This window comes from Bactrocera neohumeralis, chromosome 5 (genome assembly GCF_024586455.1).
Source record: "Bactrocera neohumeralis isolate Rockhampton chromosome 5, APGP_CSIRO_Bneo_wtdbg2-racon-allhic-juicebox.fasta_v2, whole genome shotgun sequence".
In the NCBI taxonomy this organism is placed as follows: Eukaryota; Metazoa; Arthropoda; class Insecta; order Diptera; family Tephritidae; genus Bactrocera; species Bactrocera neohumeralis.
Genome location: NC_065922.1, coordinates 32827113 through 32844123, shown reverse-complemented (window position 1 = coordinate 32844123; position 17011 = coordinate 32827113). Strand labels below are relative to the sequence as shown.

Below are 17011 nucleotides of genomic sequence, written 5' to 3'. Positions count from 1 at the left end.
TTAAAAAATCACCCGATATTTTGCTGTGTCGTCAATAATATTTGCCACATAACTTCTACTCACCTCTCGCCCACAGTTACACCACTGAAAGCAAATGCAATTTTTCATAATTTTTTATTTATTTTTATTTCATTTCATCATTTCAATTTTGCATATTTTTAGTTACTTTTTATATTTTGTTGTTTTATAAATTTTTTCCACCGGACTTTTTCGCATTAATCTTTATATTGGTAATACTTTGTCATACTTTACAAATACAAACGTTATTTACAACAACTAAAACTAGGCATAAGTTATGACTATAACTATTTGATTTTAACATACATACATATACATATTTTATATATATATCTGATGCGCTTTTGTATATATGTATTTGTTTTGTGTTGGCATATGCAATGACAGCGAGCCAAATGAACAGTTAACACAAATACTCATGCATGCATACTTTTATAAGTATTTGTTTGTATGCATATATTAATGATGCGATAGATGTTTGTGAGTTATTTACAGATAAATGCTTTTGTTTTGCTTATATTTTTTTAGTGTTTGAACGTTATAGCTTAGGCGTCCTTGGTATTTTTTTTTTGTTGTATTTCCCATTTAACTATGTCAGAGACCCTGCAGTAAAAAATGCGCTTTGCGCTCACAGTTGTAAGTGGTCTTAAGCAGAAAGTGATAAAAAAGTATTACAGTTGTTGTACAGTAGAAGTGTCAGCGATTTGTCAAACTTAACCTTATATTTGGTTGGCTTTAGTTGCACTGACACTAGTTTACCACTAGTACCAAGTGTGGTTGTATATCGAAGTAATGACACAAAGCAAGAATATTGTGTGTGAAAATTTGCTGGTTAGCTGTAACTAGTCCGTAACTAGTACCAATTAGTACTAGTCTAAGTAATGATACAAAGCAACCATATTGTGTCTTAAAATTTGCGGGTTAGCTGTAACAAGTACCAATTAGTACTAGTCGAGGTAATCATACAAAATAACCATATTGTGTTTGAAAATTTTCTGCTTAGCTATAACTAGTCCGAAACTAGTATCAATTAGTACTAGTCCAAGTAATGATACAAAGCACCATATTGCGTCTTAAAATTTGCTGGTTAGCTATAACTAGACCACAACTAGTACCAATTAGTACTAGTCCAAGTAATGATACAAAGCAACCAGATTGCGTTTGAAAATTTGCTGCTTTGCTATAACTAGTCCACAACTAATACCAGTATTTTCTCGCTAAACGCCACATTATTATTGAGTCCTGCGCCAACATTTTTTACTGCAGGGTTGCCATAGATTGAATATTTGTATATTGTTTTATGCACTGCATGACTGGTTTTTTATGCCAAATTTTATATTTTACTTTTTGTTTTTATTTCTGCATCATGAAAATGGAATGCATTTCACTTTCGATGAGCTTCAGTCAACAACAAAGTATTCATGAATATTTTACGCAAATATTTTTGGTTTTATATTTACTTTAATTTTTTTTTTTCTTGTTTGTTTTTTGCAAATTTTAAATGTAATAATACTTATCGGCCCTAAAAGCATTTAGCGCTGTTTGTTCTGCTTATTTGTCATATATATATGTATATATATACCTGTATATATATCTTTTTTTTAGCATAGACACTTACTAATGTGGCTTCAATAATTTAGCGTTTTTTTCCACTTTAATTACATATGCTGTTTGCCGTGACCAATATTACAAGTTATTACTTTATTATCCACATTTTTTTAACTCTTTTAATTTCATAATATTCAATAATTGATTTGTCTAACAAACATTTTAATTAAATATATTTTCCGCATTATTTCACACAAATGGTCTATGTGTATTTTCGAGCCGGCATATCCTGTTCCGCACACGTACACTTCCGTGCGTGTTGCCTTACATATACCTAAATGTATGCCTATATTTGTATAATTTTTACTAAATTCCAATCCAATTTTAATTTATTTGTTGACTTTTGCGCACGTTTCGAAATTTTGCATTTAGCTTTGTATTTTGCATGATTTCGAAAAATAAAACTATATTTATGAATAATTTTTTGATATCATTGGGTAAATTAATATTTTTGGACTCACGTATTAGTGTGATATGTTTTGGAATTTTAATGACCCAGAATAAAATAGCTGATTTAATGAAAATTTAATATTTCACTGCAATATGTTTTGAAAGCTTTAATATAAGAATAAATGAAAATGTGTAATAAAGCACTCACTGTTTCAGCTACAAGGTCTGAGCATTTTTTGGTCTAACAATTTTTTTTAATGAAAGTATGAAAATGTTTGTAACGGTCCCTCAACATTTCGTTGTCGGTTCGACAGTGCGAAGACTAGAAGTTTTCAAAGCCTTCAAAATAGTTCAGTTTTCGCTTCCATTTTGAGCTTAACCATGGACGGGTTTCGCGATTTTGCTTCTGTTTGCAAAACTCGGATGATTGTTGGTCGTAATGACTAACAAAACATGTCCAGAGTTAAGCATGAACGTTAGTTAATAAATTAAACTCTTCGATTTATATGTTGGAAGCTGTATGACAGATGATATTCAAACTAATAAGATACTATAACAATAAACGATTTCTTAAAGCAATTCCAATCATTAAATTTTTATGGCAGCTCTATGCTATGGTGGCCCAATCTGAGATTCGGGATTGCACTGTTACCTGGGAGAATAATATGTGCAAATTTCGTGAAGATAACTCGTCAAATAAAAAGGGTTTCCATACAAATAATGGAGTCCAATCTTTTGGTTTGAATGGCAGCGGTTCCAACAAACTGATAAAAAGTCATGAAATTTAATTTTAGAGCCTATCAACACAATTTCACGAATTTTGGTAATTTGTTTTTTGATTATCAGGGAGTTACTGCAACTTGTGATCTTCACGAAAGAGGTTCACAATTATTTATACGACGAAGCAAGTACTTGCCTGCCCATTAGGCTGGATAATATTCGGCGTAACTCTTGCAATAATAGTTATTACTCTAGAATAAGGATAGAGATTTTTGTTTCTTGCTCCTTCTCGGTCAGGCTAAGGACTTTTTAAAACATGTAAGCATACGATAAGTTTACATATGTCTATTGTCACTTCAAAGGGCAACAACTTTGCGGTCCATATATTACCTTTACACCTCTATTCTGCGCACTTGATAAATCGACAAAATATTGATGATTTTTATCAAGTAAAAAACCTTTTGTTAAAATGTGTCAATGCTCATTAAATATAAAGCTTCAAAACGAAAATTTTAACATCTTGCTCCAGAAAAGAACTTTTTATTTATGACATAATAATAAATCTTAATAAATTGCAAAGTGTTGAAGTTGTCAAGTGCGGAGAATAGCGTCATACAGTGTCTAACCGTCCAACTCTAGTTGAAGCATTAACAAAAATTGTGTATTTTAAATAATATGCCAAAATTTGCAGCCATTTATGTAGCAAAATGTTGCCAAACTTTACAAGGAATGAAGTTGGAAAGGGCTAAGTACGGGTGTAAGCGAATACTTTATACCTTTATACCCTTACAACTTGCAGTAATCAAAGTCGGCGAAATTCCTTCAGATGTTAGCAAAACTTTATATTAAAACAAAACATGTTGCTTTTAAACATAAACTATCCGATTAAATCGTGAATAAATTGCAATCAAATTTAATATCTTCATGATTTATATTGAAGGCCAAAAACTTAGACTTAATTTTATTTCATATTTTAGGTTCGTGTCAGCTAAAATTAAATTAAAAACCTCGTCAAATGAGACATGTGTTATATGTCATATTAACACGACCGAAGAAGCTAAATTTAAAATGTTGAGTGGAGTTGGAAAACTTCAACAAGAGGATCTAATTCATTATACTTGTATAGGGTGCATTGGAGCAGAGAAAGGGATGGTCTGACTGCGTTAATTTTGATATTGCTCAGGTACACTCGCGAAATTAATGTAAAGTAATTTTATATATACATAATTGTAGTATGTATAAATAATACTCACTGATCGATCGGCACAAAGCTGGTTAGAATAACGAGAATCATTATAAGTAGTATATGGGAGTTGAGGGTACTTTTGAATAGAGTTTTATCTATTTTAACCAATACTACATAGAATAAATATACCACATACTAATAGAATGTGCCCAAGGTTTCATCAAAGTTCTTTACATATAATCATTAATCATATGAAGTAAAGTCAGCCGCGTGTTATATGGGGGCTAAGTCAAGTTTTCGCCCAATTTTATTCATGTGAGTCAGAAAGATACATTGTTATGAGTAAAACAAAAATCTTTATATTAGTTATATGGGGGCTAAAGGCAGTGTTCATCCGATTCAACCCACTTTTGAAACATCGACATTCCATACTATTAACGGGAGAGAATTTTTTTCTAAATTTGAGTTAAATAACTCATTCATTGGCCGATATTTTTTGTCGAAAGTCAATTATAGCTGTATTCCGTACATAGGGGCTTGAATAATTTTGATTCGAGTTGAACAATTTTTGGTCGTAAGGTGACATACTACTACAATATCGCGTTATATTGATTGCTTCTTTATTTGTATATCGGAAAACAAAAGAATAAAAAGTAATTAAAAATTGTGTTGTATGGAATGTAGGCGTGGTTGTTGTCTGATCTCGCCCATTTTCACAGTGTGACTTAGGAACATTAAAGTAATGTCGTATACTGAATTTGGTTGAAATCTGTCGAGCAGGTCCCGAGATATGTTAGGTTAGGTTAATATGGAAGGGCAGTAAACCATGCATAGATTAGTTTTGGTACATTGCGATATCAGATGGAGTTCAGTTGCTAGATCCAGATGCTTACATCGTAATCTTGCCAATGCAGGACAAGTGCACAAGATTGTTTCCATTTTTATTGTTTCCCTGGTGTTTTGCTTTAGATAATTCCTGCAGTATTCTCGAACTGTCAGCCCCATCCTGCTGGCGTGTGTCGCCACCAGACAGTGACCAGTTAGTATTGCCATCATGTTCCTACAGTCGTTTCTATCGAGTGCCAATATGAATTCTGTGTACTTCTGATCTAACGTTTTGCACTTGACTTTTGCAGTTCTGCACCCACGTATGTAGCTCGTTCCATCGGGTTTTTATTTTATTTACCATGCTTCTGTCGGTATCGTCGTACAGACAATGCATTGGTTTCCCAATGTAGATCATCCTTACTTTTTTGCCAAGGAACGCTCATACCAAGTTTCATTAAGATATCTCAATTTTTACTCAAGTTGCAGCTTACACGAACGGACAGGTAGGCAGACAGATAGAAAGTCAACCGGATTTCAACTCGTCTCGTTATCCTGATCATTTAAATATATATGTATATATAATTCTACTATATTGTTAAAGTATTTCTTATAGGAAATAAATGCAAATCTTTTCTCTTTTGCCGATTTGAGATCAGATTTTTCATTTATAGCCAATTTTTGGAACTGAAAGATTACAAATACAAACATATTGCTGTCCAAACATTTTAAAAAAAAAATCTGCAAATAAAATCGACTTTTGAGTTGCAACTACACATATTATATATAGTATGATATTCCGATGGCCACGTAACACACAGAAACACAAACGCTGTCGAGAGTATTTAAGTTATTCCATATGAACTTCAACTTACATTTTTCACTTATTTCGATTTGGCACATTTTTTAGCATTTTTAGCATTTTTGTTATTTTTTAATTATTTTCTATATTATTTATTTACTTATATTTGCTATATTGATTTACAATTACATTTTATTTTTGCCTAAATACTCTTATAACATTTACATATGTGTATGTATATATGCGTCGTGGCGAAGGTTTTTGGTTATGCTGCTGGCTTTTGATTTAGCATTTAATGTTTATAAATTAATGCATATTTATATATATTTCTTAAATATACATACATATGTATGTTTATAATGCATTTTATCCAACTGGAAATTTAATGTCTTTGCGTTCCTTATGAAAAAATAAGTGTTTTGGAGTCAAATCACGAAATAGTTTTGAAAATAAGTAATATATTGTTCAGGTTATCTAAACTATATTTATGTTATATGTATGTCATATAAAAATGAAAACAAATTCCAGCAAAAATGATTTAAATTGCATGGGATGAGATTTTGTACTCGTCAAATTTCTACTATTTTATTGGGTTGTTTGATTTGGTTTTGCTTGTTTCCTACGGGACGAAACTTGAATACAAATTGTCAATCGTTAAAGTCGTTTATAAACACGAGACCTGAAACGATTCAAACTAAATAGTATTCTTAGAAAAATCCAATCAAAGTGGTTCGCGCACTATGGTCATCTTGACAAATGGTATTTTAGCGAAGTAACTAGACCTTGTTCTATCAGGACCTCACTTGAGCATTAATTATTCAATGATAAACCTAATCATAGAAGTGAAATTATTTTCTCGAATATGGTTTATATAGTAGTCCGTTCATCTGTGCGGTTAGGAAACAATGTAAAGAAGACCAATATCCGTTTATAGCTAAGCGGCAATCAGAGTCAGAGTTTGCTTTTTTATTCACATGGTCTCGAAAAGACTGTATTATGTGTTGGAAGTTAAGCAAGAGATGGGCGCTAGAACACCTCTCCTGCTTCTTCTCTACCTGGAACTCATCTTAGATATCTAGAGCATAGCATCGCAGTACTAGAGGCTAGATGAAAGTACAAGACATTAATTCCATCAAATTAGAGACTAATTCTCTAATATAGTTCTCAAAAAGCGTTGAGCTGTATGACGAATACTTTAGCTCAAATAAAACTGAATCTCCTTCTAGCATTACATAGGACCAATACATCAGTTGTATATTGGCGAGTATAACAACCTTACCTAAACGTAATAATCGGGAAATCATTTTGCAAAATTTTCGGTTCGTTGACCCTTTCTGACGAAAAATAGGATTTTTCTGTTTAAAATATCTAAAATCCAAAAACCAAAAAAAATATGTTGGATCATTACCGAACAATATCCACTTCACATACATCTTGATTGATTTCGTATAAAATAAATTGCCTATTAAATATAAAAAAAAGTTGTTTTCAACAATAATAATGATAAGGGCTCTCCCTCCCACCTTTACTGCACCGATGTTTAACTTAATTTTGAGAGGATTTTATATAATTTATCGCTAACAAATCCTGAAACAATTCTATGAAGCAAGACAATTCCCAGCTGGATAAGCATCGCATATGTTTAACTACTTGATTTGTAAGACCAAATGATGACGAACTATACAATTTTATTTTACCTCTAAGGGGGGACTAAAATTGATATACACGCCATCTAGTGAGGAATATTTCATTCTTGAGTAGTGTGACCTCCAGTAATGAGATCGTTCTTGTAAAATAGCCTTTGCAGTAAATGTTACCAATCTCCTGAAAAGGCAACTAAAACGTTCGTTTAAAAACAAGTCAACAAAAAGCAGTCGCGCACTGCGGATTTAATACAACAATGAACAGAAGGCGAGATCCGCGTAAAAGACATTACCTTTGAGAAGAAGGCATACGCAGAGAAGGCCAGCTACACGTAGAAGACAAAGCTCTTGAAGACTAAGATGAAGCTGAAGTAAGTAATCGAACACATTTTTGAAGATGATGATGAGACAAGAGCAAAGAGAGAGAGAGAGAGTGAGAAAAGTAGAAGAAACGAAGAAAGCAGAAGAACTAAAAGAATATTGGAGAGACAATAAATTAGAAAAAATTAAAATAGCAGGCAAAACAGAAGAGGATGTCAACGCAAACACCTCTGTAATTAACGAAAGTACAAACATTGTAGAAGCAGCTATATTTTTGGACAAAGATTTGAAACGAGCGATTATACCATTTACAGAAATAGAAGACTTCAAGTGTCATATTTTTTCCCGAGGGAATCCTTCTTTCCGAGGAATTAAGGAAGCTGGTTATGTTGTCATAGATATAAGATTAAACCCTCATTCCGCTGATGAATAGCCAAACGAAAAACGACGACATGGGAATTAAAGTCGCTGAAGATGGAAGTATAACAGCAGAGGATGGTATTACAATCAAAAAGAAATGTTTTCAAAGTGCTGGTAGGATTAAACGAGGTAAACATAAGTCAACGACCGCAGCAACACTGGACCCAAAAGTCAAGTAGTAGAAACGGATGGAACGTCCGCCAAAAAAACACGTAAAACAATCACCGAAGTTAATAAATGATGAAAGCAGTGGAGAAGTGTATACTAAGATACAAACACAGAAATAGAAAAATTAAAGATACACCTTCGTCTCCGATGAGAAAAGGAAAAACCGACAGGATACCTAATACGAACAAATATTTACGAGTAAACTATTACTAATACAGCACTGGATGGCACATAGCCATCGTGAACGTCACTTAGTATAATATAAGAATGAAAAAAATTCTCGCAAATGACTTGTTTATCAATTTTAGTCCCCAATCAGAGGTAAGATAAAATGGAAACGGCTTGTCATCATTTGGTCATATAAACCAAACACTAACTTTATATTAAATAAATCTATTTTTTTAGATTAGTTTTTGATTCAACACTTAACCAGTTAAAGAAACTTCGCAGTAGATATTAACTTAACTTGCTTATTATACTCGGTAAGAACTTGCTTTGTATAACAGTGCAAACATATATACAGTGTATCTTGCCTAGACCTAAAGTATTTACAATATCAGAAGAGGCGTGGTTACGACTTTATAAGCATTTTCTCTTTACACCTAAATCATAAGTACACTATATCTCTCATCGTTTTTTGTTTTTTTTTTTTAACAAAATGCTCGTAATACTGCTTTTGGCTGACGGTTATTTCATATTTAGCATTCATACATTTCTATATAAATATGTATTTATATTATACATATATGTATATATTTTCATTTCCACTGCAAAATTTATCTACACATTTATATATATGTATGTATGTATGTATGCAAACTAATACAAATACTTATGCAAAGCATTTTGTTAATTTATTTTTCTTTGTGTATTTTCTTTTTCTATTCCGTAGCTAAACTACAATATATTTCACTTTAAAGTTTGCTGGGTTGTTTAACTTCAAAGGCCGCCAAGCAACTCTTCGCTAATTACATATGTAAGTACGTCAGCTGCTAAAAAATACAGTCAACAGTCATTGTCATAGAAACACATTTCGCTAGAGAGGTAACATTTAACTCAGTTATTTTTTTGGTTTGCTTTACGCTAATACCGCTATAATTCCATATTTCTTTTTTTTTGCATATTTCTATAATTTAATTTTATTTTATTTTAATTATTTATTACATTTATTTATTGAGTCGTTATTTTAACTATATTTATGCCTGCTGTTCTGCTTATTCGTGTACTTTATATTTCCTTGCTATGCATTTTTTTTGGTTTCATTCGTACGTATGTATGTATGTGTTTTGTTGTGCTTACTTTCAATTTTTGAGCTATAAATTATTCAGACTTCGTCTGCTTACCATTGTAACTGCTTTAGTTGTTATTGTTGTTGTCGTTGCACTTGTTGCTAGTGATACGAATAGCGTTAGCGCCAGCAAATACTGTGTACTCCATCGCCGACTGAGCGTTTGACCGGCACTTTGCAGCTCCGCATCGCTGCCGCGCTCCTTGTAGAGGCGTCCATTTTGATTACGTGAACCGTCCTCGTGACGACTATCTTTCAGTGTCGCGTCATTTTTCTGTAAAGTAGATATACATACATACTTTTTAGTTGCGGTCCTACGTAAATATTGATTATTTATCTAGTTAAAAACTATATCTACACAGATATGTTGTAGATTAGTAATACTGAATTTTCTCGCCAAAATCATGAGCGGAACTCTCCTCTTGAAATATAATTTATCTTAATAATTAGTAACCTAGCTCTCGGAGACTTAAATGATTTCCAATAGTAAGAAATAATTGTATTATATATGGTGCGCAACTAAGTTCCCGCTGTTTTTTTTTTAATGAAAATAAAATTTTATTGCCCATCGCTTGTCACAACTTCGTTACATCTTTCTAACAGAGCTATCCAAGAATTAATCCACGATCACGTCTTGTAAGTGGATTCGCTTCTGAGACAAACCATGTGCCATCGAAAGGAACGTATAACAATCTGATGGTGCAATATCTGAGGAATATCCCATTTAAGCGTTTCCAGTTGGATTTTAAAGGGTTTGGCAATATGAGGTCGAATGCTTCGTGATTTTACTTTTATTGAGGCCGCTTATCGTGCAGTGTTCAGCTCGGTTCGACACGGTCTTTTTTGGGTTGCTATAATGAATCACCCTTTACGATTCGATGAAGAAAACCCTTTTTTTTGCCATAGGTGCAATTGTTAACAGGTGAAAAGATAATAATAAGGTACCCAAGTTCCTTGTTTCTGAATTATTCTGTAGTCACATGTAGTCGCTTTGAAATGGCTTGCCGGCTGTCCCGCAACGCTGAAGCAAGTTCTTCTTTCGTTTGACATCTCATCGCCCAACGTCTTCAATTAACCGTCTTCGAATGTGTTTAGCCCTCCTTCAGCCGGACGGTGGTTAATAACGGAATCGCTGTCTTTACAAAGACGAAACTACGTTGTTTCACTTGAGACAACACCTCCGTAAACTTTTTATAGTTCCCAAGGTGCTTCAGCCGTTGGATTTGATTTGTGATTGAATCAATACTTCCAGCAAATGACTATTATTTGGCCAAAAATCGGTATTTCCACAACCAAAAGTATTTGACACATACAAAAAGCCATTAATGTGGAAACTCAGTTTTTATTCAAATGTCTAGGCTAAGTTTAGCACGTTCTAGATATATCAAAATCGATCACGACTAAATGCTGGAGCCATCTATTGACAAACAGCGGGAGCTTTGTTTCGCACCTAATAATATTTTTTTGTATTTTTGGACAGAAAATATAATCGATATTTCATTAGGGAATATGTATTTAAAAAATGTCCTTATTCTCCTAGTCTCTTATGTTCTACAATTACTCTTTACTACAATTATTCTTTTGTATGCTCTTCGATATGATACCCTAGGTCAAGAATATTATCTCCAATCGAATATTATATGAATTGTATAGCTGGGAATTGTACTTACCGTGACTTCATTATCATCTTCTCTTTGATTTTTCTTGCCTGGTCTTTCCATTTCTATGAAAATAAATACAGTTGAATAGATGAAGTTTTACAGATCAAGTAAAGTTTATCATTATATAATTAAATAGTAAGTTAGTTAAAACTGATTTGTACAACTTCAAAGACACTAAATAGATCAACAATGAGGTATGCATCGCGACATATCATATATTATGTCATTTTCTCTTCACAAAGACGCAAAAATGCATTCAAAGACCCAGGCCCTGTAAGCAGAAAACACGACAAATCCAACGTGTCGAATGTACTCGTAAGTCATTCGACCTCTAGGGCTATTGTTGCAACGGTCTTGCCAACTACACCTGACCCTATCATCTAGAAGCCTCTTGCTCCATAAACATCTCTCCCTTTCCACGTCATCATCGGAAATCTAATCACACCGCAGCAATGGCACGCTCAAGCACCTTCTTAGCATACTTGATGCTGACCTCGTTCCCCCGGACAATCGGTGGACGACCCGGCGAAAATCTGCCCTTATGTAACATTGTCACTGTTTTTTCATCGATATGGCCACCCCTATACCTAAACCCCTAGTATTTACAACTTGTATCCCTGCGGGCAGCCGCGAACCTTTCCGATGCTCACACTCCCATTCATGTAGAGTAGAGAGGCCTTTCTGACCGAAAAGTATCTTCGCCAAAGAGTAAGTTCCTGACAGCCAAGCTCCTCCAGTCGTTGTGTCACTCGATCCCAGCTTAGGTAGTCAAACGCTCCCATGAAGACAACAAATATGCCAAGGACATATTTGTTAACATTCTCCCTAACAGCATTATGAACATAAAACCATGCATCCTCTGTACTGGTCTATAAATAGTTCCAGGTATTTCGGAATGAACTTCCACAAGCTTTTACGCGTTTCTCCGTTCAAACCATCAAAACTTGGCGACCGTTTAGACCTAACCAGGTCCCAACTGCCCATCATCTAATGGTACATGTATTATCTTGTGCATGAGATACCTGCTCCTGCGACCTAGGAAAGAAGGTACCAACAGAACCCCCGCACATTCTCTCCACGACGGTAATAGAATACCCACCCGATTGCGACCCCAGTAAAACCTATAGACCTAACTCCAGGGGTCGTTCCTATTTTCCCAGACTAAACTTCTTCACTCTGCTGCTTTAATTTTTTCTAACATTTCCTTATATTTTCTTATCGCACAATTGAATTCATACCTAAGCTGGAACAGCCTGTCAGATAAAGTAATGTGATCAGCAAACAGGTGTTTTTATGCAATCGTATAATAATTACTTGGTTCGTAGTTCATTTCTGGAAATAACACTCTGTCTACTTGGTCGGAATTTTTGCTTTATCGGTACTTGATTGTTACTGTAGAAAAGTGTACCACGACCTTAAGTGGGTAGCTAGAGTGGATATCTGACAACGCACCAGATACTTTAGTAGGCTCATTGAGAGTCCACAGGTATTCTCAATCAACCAGTGTTGCGACAGTTGAGATTCTTTTTTTATAAAAAGCTTTGCATTTGCATAGATGATTATATACGTTATCTTCTTCTTCTATCTTTTGACAGTTTCTACAATCGTTTTATTGTATCCCTGGTCTGCTGACAAATGTGCCAATATCTACATCCATACTCAGCAATATCGATTACATATTTATTGATTAAATGGCTACAGGAAGCCAGATGCATATACTATATAATCCCTCTTTATCTGAGCCTTAATTCTATGTTGATGCTTGTACTGGCTAATTCATCTGCTTGACAGTTAACAGGAATATCACTATGTCCTGGACTCAAATGCAAGTTTATCGTGAAATATGATGTTAGGTTCACTGATCAAGACATCTTTTCGCTATAGCCGCTTGGCGTTTTGTGGATTCAAATATATTTTTTGTTGAAAACACCCACTTTGTCAGAATAAGAAGGCTCTCTTTAATTTCGGTGGTATCTAATTCTATTGAAAAGACACCACCTTCCTTCGATTATCTAGTTTAAACCCATCCGTACAAGTCATAGTACAAATATTTTTATTGGAGGGTGAAAAATAAATGTTCTCTTTACCAAATAATAGTTTTTTATGCAAATCCTTTGATTTAATACTCACCGTATAATCGTATCGTTCCTTCCGTGTCGCCAATACTGTTCTTCGAAATGCATTTATAGCCGCCGAAATCACTGGTTTGCAAGCGTCTTATATGCAAAATCATCTCTATTGAGTACATATTATTTTCCTTCTCGGTGAGCACATACCGATCACCGGCAATAATCATTTCACCTAAAACGGAAAAAGTAAAAAAAACTCAGAAAAAATATTTTGAATTCAGGAAAGTCGAACGCATGACAAATCAACGAAAAAATGCTGACCTTAACAAAAGTCAAGCGGCATAAAAAGAGTTTAAAGGCGCATTCATTAGAGCAGCGAGTGTGAAATGACAAAAAAAAATCCAACAAGTAAGGAAGGGCTAAGTTCGGGTGTCACCGAACATTTTATCCTCTCGCATGGTAAAGTGATAATCGAGATTTCATTATCCGTCATTTACATATTTTTCAAATACCGTATTTGTGTAAAGTTTTATTCCGCTATCATCATTGGTTCCTAATGTTTATACTCGTATTATACAAAGAAGGCATCAGATGGAATTCAAAATAGCTTTATATTGGAAGAAGGCGTGGTTGTGAACCGATTTCAGCCATATTTCGTACATGTCATCAGGGTGTTAAGAAAACATTATATACCGAATTTCATTGAAATCGGTCTAGTAGCTCCTGAGATATGCTTCTTGGTCCATAAGTGGGCGGCGCCACGCCCATTTTCAATTTTTAAAAAAAGCCTGGGGGCAGCTTCCTTCTGCCACTTCTTCCGTAAAATTTAGTGTTTCTGACGTTTTTTGTTAGTCGGTTAACGCACTTTTAGTGATTTTCAACATAACCTTTGTATGGGAGGTGGGCGTGGTTATTATCCGATTTCTTCCATTTTTGAACTGTATATGGAAATACCTGAAGAAAACGACTCTATAGAATTTGGTTGACATAGCTATAGTAGTTTCCGAGATATGTACAAAAAACTTAGTAGGGGGCGGGGCCACGCCCACTTTTCCAAAAAAATTACTTCCAAATATGTCCCTCCCTAATGCGATCCTTTGTGCCAAATTTCACTTTAATATCTTTATTTATGGCTTAGTTATGACACTTTATAGGTTTTCGGTTTCCGCCATTTTTTTGGCGTGGCAGTGGGCCGATTTTGCCCATCTTCGAACTTAACCTTCTTATGGAGCCAAGGAATACGTGTACCAAGTTTCATCATGATATCTCAATTTTTACTCAAGTTACAGCTTGCACGGACGGACGGACAGACGGACGGACGGGCGGACAGACGGACGGACAGACAGACATCCGGATTTCGACTCTACTCGTCGCCCTGATCACTTTGGTATATATAACCCTATATCTGACTCTTTTAGTTTTAGGACTTACAAACAACCGTTATGTGAACAAAACTATAATACTCTCGTTAGCAACATTGTTGCGAGAGTATAAAAACAGATGGAACAATATGTCGGCGGCACAACATTGTTGCACTTCCTCAGTGGTTTTAGGTTTCTATTTTTGTGCGCGCAGCTTGTTTTAGGATGACAATGAACTGTCACGTAGAAAATGACATGACATTCGTCAGCAGGGTCCACCCGGTCAGTGCAGCAAGTTCATGAAAGCAGTCACTCACTTGTCGAAATTTTGTAGTTGCCGTCCGGCGCAACTAGCACGTTGCAACTTCATTTATTCAATGGCACGAAGTCAATAAGCTGCAAATTGTTTCTAGCGTCAAGTTGCTTGCAATCCAGCGACTTGCAATTTTTTCGCAATTCTTGCATTTATTTGGTGATTTTGATTTACGGTTGCTCTTTTTTTTACTGCTTGCTCATTTGGATTTGGAGTTCTCGGCTTTAGGAAGTTGAAACTTCACGAGCTTTTGTCATTTTTGGTTTTGTTGTCATTGTTGTTGAATTTGCTATTGTAATTTCTTTCTTACCGTTTTCTCTTTGCCAATAGTTGATTGCTTTCGGTGATGCCTCCACATTACAGACCAATGTGACATCGGTTAAAACGGGCGCACCGACCAGTTGATTGGGAACTTGTACCAATGGGTGAACTGGAAATAAAAACGAAAACATTTATTTTATAACTTATACTTAAAATAAATTGAGGTCGGGATAGATTGTCGAATTTCATTGAGATATACATATGTATTACATAAATTAATAGGTCTAAGAAACTTTCTTGTTATTCACAGTTGGCTCTTAAAACACTGTGGAATACGTCAATATAAAGACATTGTCGACTTTGATCCGATTATCGATTTATATGCGATCGATTCATGAACTTTTTGAATTTTCAGCTTCAGTTTTTTTCTTTCTTTCTAGGTGTTAGAATTTCGTCAGGTCTATTTCGTACGTTGTAGCTAAGCTTCGACTCTCCAAAAACATCCATCCTCCCTTTGTATAATTTCCTGCCGGAGCATAGACTTATTTGATAAAACTTGATGAGGATTGAATTTTATTTTTGGTTTGTAAAATAAATTTAGAGTATATTATTATTTTACCACACACCCCCAATATTTATTTGTTTGTTGTGTTTATAATTATTTGAGCATTGCTATTGGAACTAGAAAAATGTGAAATTAATAAGTTAAAAGTTTCTTCCGCAATTATGCAATTAAGTATGTATAATGAATTTTACATAAGTTCAAACAAATTTGTTGAAGCGAAACCTTTCCAAAGGGAATTTATTTGGTTTTTTTTTTCTTCTTTATTGGTTAACACGGTTATAGTCGAGTATACAACAGGGAGCCAGTCGTTCTTCCTCTTCGCTGTTTGGCGCCAATTGGATATTCCAAGTGTAGCTAGGTCCTTCTGCACCTGGTCTTTCCAACGGAGTGACGATCTTCCTCTTCCTCTGGTTCCCTCGGCGGGTACTACCCTAAAATCTGGAGTGTTCCCAGCCATCTGGACAACATGACCTAGCCAACGTGGCCGTTGTCTTTTAATTCGCTAAACTATGTCAGTGGCGTCGTATATCTCATACAGTTCATCATTCCATCGACCGCGGTATTCGTCGTTACCAATGCGCAAATGACCATAAATCTGGAGCAGAACCTTTCTCTCGAAAACTCGTAACGTCGACTCATCAGATGTTGTCATCGTCCATGCCTCTGCACCATATACCAGGACGGGATTAATGAGTGAATTATGGAGTTTGGTTTTTTTCGTCGAGAGAGAACTTTACTTCTCAATTGCCTACTTTTCGAAGTAGCGCCGGTTGGTAAGAGTTATTCTGCGTTGGATTTCGAAACTACCGTTGTTATTGCTGTTAATGCGGGTTCCAAGATAGAACAAGTGATGTGGGAGCCATGTCGCAAGTGACTGTTTGTTTGATGACAGGGGATATTTTGTTTTGCCCTTGTTCATTGCCAGACCCATTTGTTTCGCTTCTTTGTTCAACATGGAGAAAGAAGAACTAACGGCGCGGTTGTTGGTGCCAATGCTATCAACATCATCGGTGTTCGTCAGCAGCTGTACATTCTTATAAAAGACTGTACCTTCTCTATTTAGTTCTGCAGCTCGAATCATTTTCTCCAAGAGTAGATTGAAGAAGTCGCACGAAAGAGAGTTGCTTTGTCTGCAACCTCGTTTGGTATTGAACGGCTCGTAGACGAAGCTTTCGGTATTGCTCAACGTCAGTTTACACAGTCGTATTAGTTTTGCGGGATATCCAAATCAGACATAGCGACACAAAGGCAGCACTTTTTGTGGTGTCAAAAGCAGTTTTAAAATCAGTTGTTGTTTTCCCAGGTCTAAAGTCATACTGATAAGGTCCAATCAGTCTGTTGACGGCGGCCTTTAATCCTTCACTCAATACGCTCGATAGAACTTTTTATCCG

General features: G+C 35.1%; 2 protein-coding genes across 6 annotated transcripts in view; one reads left to right on the top strand and one right to left on the bottom strand.

Annotated features, from left to right (window-relative positions):
• Positions 1 to 9074, top strand: part of LOC126759527 (protein misato) — a 116255-nt gene extending 107181 nt beyond the window's left edge. For both annotated transcript variants that reach the window (XM_050474388.1, XM_050474387.1), the window contains one exon: positions 8994 to 9074. The gene's annotated coding sequence lies outside the window, so the exon portion shown is untranslated. The remainder of the gene's footprint in view (positions 1 to 8993) is intronic.
• Positions 1396 to 17011, bottom strand: part of LOC126759530 (neurotrimin) — an 88862-nt gene continuing 73246 nt past the window's right edge. For all 4 annotated transcript variants that reach the window (XM_050474391.1, XM_050474392.1, XM_050474393.1 and 1 more), the window contains exons 7-10: positions 15104 to 15223; positions 13181 to 13351; positions 11060 to 11112; positions 1396 to 9663 (exon numbers count right to left, since the gene is read on the bottom strand). In XM_050474391.1, coding sequence (XP_050330348.1) covers positions 9415 to 9663; positions 11060 to 11112; positions 13181 to 13351; positions 15104 to 15223 — 593 coding nt within the window. In that variant the 3' untranslated portion in view covers positions 1396 to 9414. The remainder of the gene's footprint in view (positions 9664 to 11059; positions 11113 to 13180; positions 13352 to 15103; positions 15224 to 17011) is intronic.